The sequence below is a fragment of the Quercus robur genome, chromosome 4, assembly GCF_932294415.1.
Source record: "Quercus robur chromosome 4, dhQueRobu3.1, whole genome shotgun sequence".
Lineage (NCBI taxonomy): Eukaryota > Viridiplantae > Streptophyta > Magnoliopsida > Fagales > Fagaceae > Quercus > Quercus robur.
Window position 1 is genome coordinate 22,547,316 of NC_065537.1, and position 6,707 is coordinate 22,554,022.

The window sequence follows — 6,707 nt, forward strand, 5'->3', positions numbered from 1 at the left end:
CTCCCTTAGATCGGGTTCTAGGTCACCTTGGACAGCTTCCCATCTAGGCATGAAGGTACCTCGTGGCTTTGAAACCAAGCTTTCCCCAGATGGAGTCCATTTGTCGTAAAACATGGTTTCCACTAAGTGAGCTTTTGCTTGCTCAAATGGCGAGGGGTTTGCAGCTATACGTATCATCCTACCATTCAATCTTCCTTTCACACACTAATGATAGGTGGACAAGACCAATCAGTGTTTGTGCAGCCAGGGGCTTCCCAAAAGCACATGATATGGTACTTCATTCTGACCACATGGAAATGAGCTAAAGAAGCTATAGGACCTACTTTCAACCACAACTGAATGTAGCCTGCAATGTACTCGCCTCTTCCGCCGAACCCTGTTACTTCCATCAGGCATCCTTGGATCTTTCTTTCTGAAATTCCTACTGCTTGCAAGGTGCTCAACGGAATGAGGTTTACGAAAGCACTTGTATCTACCAAGGCCCTCTTGATGGGGATTTGGTTTATGGATGCTGCCAAATAGAGAGGCCTCCTGTGATCTGGGTGTCCCACCTCCATATCCTCACTGCTAAATGTGATCTCGGTTGATTCCTGTAGGAGGGCTCTGTCTTCTGGCATTTCTACTGATAAGCACTCTACCCCTGCCCTGGAGGCAATACTCACCAAAGCCTCTGTGGCTATCTTCCTTTCCTTTGCTGTGAGTCCCAACTGGTCAAAAAAATTTTTGAATTTGGCACTCTGCTATAGAGTGGTAATCGCCACAGCAAGCAGGGCAAAGTTCTCCTCCTCGTCCTCCCCGGGGTCTGCGCATATTACCACTGCTACTATACCCTTTCCCTTGTGGTTCGGGAGTGGGTTTCTTTGGACTTCTTGCTAGGTTAACTCCAATGTGCCTTCTTTAATCCTGCAGTGCACCAATCTGCGGAGTGTCCAGCATTCTGTGGTGGGATGTTGTACATAGTTGTGCAAGCGGCAGAAGTGAGGATCTCTTCTTTCTTCCTCCGTGGGTTCTTTGGAAACCTGGTTAGGTTTAAAGATTCCGTTCGCTATCCATTTGTCTAGCAGCACATCCAGCTCCTTAGGAGTAAATAGTATGGGTGGGGGCGTATCATATTCCCTCCCTTCAGTTTTCCTTCTCCGCTCTCCAGTAGACACCGCCATAGCCTGCGGGGCGTTTCTTTTGTTTGAACTTGGTTTTACAGACTGGGCTGTCTTCCTGGCTTTCTGCAACAGCTGTGCAAACTGGGAAATTTCTAGATTTTCCAGGATAGCTCTAAATTCCCAAATCATGTTAGTCATGCACATTTCTACTAAGGTCCTTTCTTCACAATGGTCATAGCAGTCAAGTGTTATGTCCCTGAACCTCTTGATGTATTCCATCAAATCTTCACCATTCCTTTGCTTGGTCGCTTGCAGGGATGCGAGCGTTACTGTTTCCTCTCCATGGAAGTACTTAGTGCAAAATACATCCATCATGTCATCCCAAGTTGGGATCGATCCTGGTTTTAAGCCAATGTACCAGGTGTATGCCTGGTCATACAGTGACTTTGAAAATTCTCGCAAACATAAGTCTTCGTCTGCGACGTAAGGGCCAAGGGTAACAATAAACTTGCTCACATGCTCAACTGCAAAGGCCCTTGGCTCATACCTCTCAAGGTATGGTTTGCTGAGTACTTTTAGTGGGTAAGGAGGCCTTCGTGCGTAAACCCTCTCCTTGGGTGTTCTGGCTCTCTCTTGTTCCAGGAGAGCCGCCACTTTAGCCATAGTGATGACGCGCTATTCTGCATTTCGTGGGACACCTCCTGCTAGTGTCTCTTCCTTGTCTGCCGCATGCTCTGGGTCATGCTGGCTTCCTTTCTCTTTCGTCTTATCTGCTTTTAGTTTATGGATTTCTTCCATAATTTGTTGCTGCGAGTGCTGTAGTGATTGCAATACTTCAATAAAAGCACTGACGTTGTCTGTGGGAATTCTTGGCTGCAGTTGAGGATCAACCCCTGTTCTGTTGGCACCTTCTGTTTGGTTAAGTTGCTGTTGGTGAGGCGTTGTTGGCCTGGACTCTGCTTAAGAGGGCACGACACTCATATTTCGTGTCGTTCTGGACTTTGGTGGCATTGTTTGCAAGGGGTTCTGTTTTTTCACCCCTATTTGTTTCCCAAGTCCCCAGTGGAGTCGTCAATTGTAAAGTGGTGGGCTGTGCTAGTGGTGTTGGGCTGCTTCCTGCAGCACTAGGCCCAAGTTTTCTAGATAAGGGAGTTGGGACCGGTCCAGCTACAACTCAAGTTGGTCCGACTTGTGCATAAACTAGGTCAGGTCTGCCAGGAACGTGCTTACGGCAAGCAGAACTATTTCAGGCAAGTTGTAGCAAACAGACATAATAATAATAAAATAAAGCCCTTAAACACAATTATAGCAGCAATAGTAATCATTTTTATGGAAGGGAAAGAACAGAACAGAAGTTAACAAGTATTAATATGTATGGGTTAATCATAATGTTAGAAAAATCAACTAAAGTCCGGTCCGCAAGAGCAAAGTCAAAGAGGAAAGAACGATCCTTCTCAACGCAATTAATCTCTCAGGAAAAGTCCTGCCGTGAAGATTAATTGCCCTGAGGGAAACAGACTTGAGTGGTTTATGCACAGAGGCTCCTTGAGGTTTTTTACAAAGAGCAGGATTTCATGATGGAGAAAGGGAATCAATCTACTAGTGCATGTTTGCTGTTCTAACTCTCACTCTGTCTTTCTTTCTGGTTGTTTTCTTTCTTTCTTTCCCACTCGTTTCTTTTTCTATTTCTCAATTTCTTTTTTCAAGTTCTTATTTCTTAGTCAAAGTTCCCGTCATTCCCTCTGTTTTTTCTGCTCACGGCAAGACCCTCTTTTCATAATGCCTACCGTGATCGGATTTTACTGTTTTAGCTCTTAACTTTCTTTGTCTGGTCTGGGTGTACTGGCCGACCATCACTGTTTTGTCTGTGTGCCACCCTCCTATCACCAAACAAGAGAGAGTATTTTGTTTGCTTGTCTGTCGTGACACCCTTTCCTGCTATGGTTTGGGTTCTCTCTCTCCCTATCCCTCATGGTATGCACCTAGTGGTTCCAACTCAGCTTGACTCTTTTGGGTAGTAAGTCATCCCAGCAGGACATCTCCCCGAAAGAGCCTGAGCCGGAACCTCCAAAATAGATTTTTCCCCTCTCCCCACCACTAAATCATGCCCTCTGAATCTCTGACTCCTGGCCTCACCATGTTTTGTATTGGCTGGGTAAAGGCTGGTGGTGCCTAGGCCTTGCGTGTGCCTTCCTTCCATATGTGTCCAAAATCTGCCTGTTGCCCATTCGTCTGTCGTGGTCTGGAGGCTTGCCTGCATTGCCTGCCGTCCGTTTTCTTTGACCTTTTATGTAGGCTGCTTTTTGATTTCCCGCTCCTCTTAGGAGCTGGGCTTTATTTGATAATGGGCCTTATATTTCTTTGGCCCACTTCTTGGTTTCCCTCATTTCCTACCATATTATTCTATTACTCCTGCTGTAATGATTTAATCCTGCTGGGCCTCTTTAGGCCAGCCGTTTACTCTTTCTCCCAGTGGCCTGGTATGACCACTAGTTTTTCTTACTTATGGGCTCCTATGTCCCTTTTGTCTTTCTCTTGGGCATCCTTGGCCCATTTGCTTTCTTTGGGCTTCCTTGGCACTTTTGCTAATTCTGCATTCTCATGGGCTTTTACTAACTTCATTGGGATTCCCTGACTCAATAACCTTATTCTCATCCTTGGGGTTTATGGGTTTGCCATAAACCTCTTACTTTCTTAGTTTGCATTACTTTGCGCCTGCGGCGGCCCTTTCTCACTTTTCTATATCATACACTGCCCATGGGATGCTATTTCTCTCTTTCCGGGCTTCTTTAAGCCCACTTGCCTCTTCAACGCCCATTCGTTTATTTCTTGGGCCTGTGATCCATTATTCCTACTGCTTAGGTCTAAGGGTTTTGCTGTCTGCTTGCCAATTCTTTGCTGCCCTTGTTATTGGACTTTCCTTCTTTCTATCTGGATTCTCACAAATGGCCCTCAACACATATTTAATATTTATTTATAAATATTAAATTTTTTACATTATAAATAGTTTAGCATTTTTACGTAATATGAATCACTAAAGAATATTATATATAAAAATCGAAAACAAATAAAATAAACGAGTAGTTGAAACTTCTTGCTATAGTTTATGTAACATACATATTCATATTTTTGTTAGAGAATTTATAAAATAAGTTTCTTTAGCATGCATTTTCACTTCTTCTTTTTTTAAGGTCTAGTAGAAACAATCTCACAAAATGTGGGTGTTTTCAATGGTTGATAAGCAAGAGTGCAAGACCAAAAAAGTAGAAGACACTTAACTACCATAGAACATCCCAAAATGCGAAATTCCTAAATTTTCAAAATCCTAGATAGTGTAATTCTAGAGATTAGTGAAGTTATGGGGTTCTTAACATAAAAAATGAATGAACTCATTTACTAAACTAGATCCTAGAATTCATTGAAACTCAACCTCTTTATTTTCTCTTGAAATTTAAAATAAGTATATAGTGATGGAAAGTTATTTACAACAGCCATTTAAATACCTTTTGAATATAAATATTTTTTTAAAAATAAATATGATGAAATTTAAACCAATGACATCTGTTTCATAATGATTATTTTTTATTATTTAAGCCAAAATATCAATTGGTATTTGGTAAACACTAATTGATTTTGGTGTAGGTGAGTTTTGAACTCAAATCTCTTATTTAATGACAAAAAAATCTTACTAGTTAAATAGATTAGAACCCAAAAATATCTTTAAAATACTGTTTGAATGGCAAGTGGCACATGCATAAACATAATTGCGATGTAGTATCCAAAAGTAGACATGGCAAAATGGGCGGGGCAGGTTGGGTCGGGTCAATCGGGTTTGCGGGTCAAATAGGTCGTGGGTCAAAATGAGTCATTTTTAAATGGGTCAATTGGGTTGCCGGTCAGACTGGGTCGACCCGTATTTTTCGAACAAACTTTTTTTTTTTCAATTACAAAAACAAATCAATGACAACCTGTTTAAAGAGAACGAATAAAATCAATTAAGGAAATGAATTGCACTTAATGCCACTTGTAAATATCCTTCCAATTCTGACAATTTTGAGCATAACAAAAATTATTTATAGTCATAAATTCATGATGGAAAAAGTCTTCAATGTTAATATTTCACTGGCAAAATGCATATAATTACAAGTTTACAACTTCAAAAAGAGATAGATCTTAAAACAAACAAAACAAGTAAGCCAGCAAAGTAGCAAACCATCTCAATCAACTTTACGAATGATGCAAAAGTCAATAAAGCTAACAAATCTGAATATCGGTCCTACACCAGTATATAGAAAAGTCACCTAGTAGTAGCTAGCAAGACAGCTTAATCAACTTTAAAGACCACCAAAACAGAATGGGTGTTAAAGCCACCCAGTAGTAGCTAGTAAGCCATAGTTTGCTTTTACATTCAAACTCCTTTATCAGAGAAGTATTTGCATACTTAGATCACAGGACACCACTTCACATGAGGACAATACTTCTATAGACAATACTTCTATACACACTAGTGCCACCAGAGAGAGTGCCAATGAATCAAGAAAGAAATAAACATATCTAATCATTATATATGAATCATGACCTATCCTTATCAATAAGTCTAGCACCAATACAAGTTCGGATTCTTGCTCTGTAAAAATTAAAATACATAATTAGCATGGAAAATCAAGATATTTAAAATAAATGTTTGATTTTTTTGTAAAAAGGTAAGTAATTCACACACATGATAGCAAACTTGTAAACTTGTAAAAAAGTATATTTTGAGTTTATATCACTAATAATATCATTCCCACAAAAGAAAAAAAAATACTACATGTCATGGACCATATCAAGTTATTGGTCTTTTTAAGTGCACACGTTCCCGTTGTATTTAAAATAATAGTAAAGTTAGATTACTTAGAAAGATAAACGAAACAAAAAAAGATTTAAAAATAAACATAACATATTAAGTAAAGAAGAATAAGTAAATATTTTATAATAATTAAACCTCAATCTCAATTTACTCAACGTTGGTAGCAGATTTAGCATTGCAAATATTTATACTTGTAGAGGGCAAAGGCACAATCGCATAGAGAGAAAAGAGTAAAGGGCAGAGGCAGAGAAAAGCTGAAAGGGTAGAGCCAGAGGCACAACTCAAGCTTTGTGTGAAAGTTAAAGTGAAACTGAAAAAGTGTGGTCCGCATTTGTCACATGAGGAACTGAGGAAGCTAAGTGTATGTTTGGTAACTGTTTTTTCCCCTTATTTTCTGTTTCCAAAAACCATTTTCTATTTTTGAGACTAAAAAACTTATTTGGCAACCCAAAATGGACAGAAAACAAAAACTGTTCTCAAAACTCAATTTGTGAAAGAAACTGAAAACATGCAAAAGGCTATTTTTAGTTTATAATTTTCAAAATTCAATGAATAAAGACATTTAATTTAATGAATATGTCTCATTTAATGAGTTAGTATTAGAGTTCAAATCCTAATAACAACATATTTTAGTATTTTTTTTTTTTTTTTTAAATTATCTTTTTAATTTCAACTAACCACTACCTTCTTTCGTAAAAAAAAAAAAAAAAAAAAAAAAAAGAAGAAGAAGAAGAAGAAGAAGAAGCTAACCAAACATG

At 39.2% G+C, this 6,707-nt stretch overlaps 1 protein-coding gene across 1 annotated transcript; it reads right to left on the minus strand.

The window, feature by feature from the left end:
• Positions 1-872: 872 nt before the first annotated feature.
• On the minus strand, positions 873-1,763 carry LOC126721568 (uncharacterized). Its single transcript, XM_050424615.1, has one exon. It carries the CDS (start codon positions 1,761-1,763, stop codon positions 873-875), a length of 891 nt encoding a protein of 296 aa, XP_050280572.1.
• Between the last annotated feature and the right edge of the window lie 4,944 nt (positions 1,764-6,707).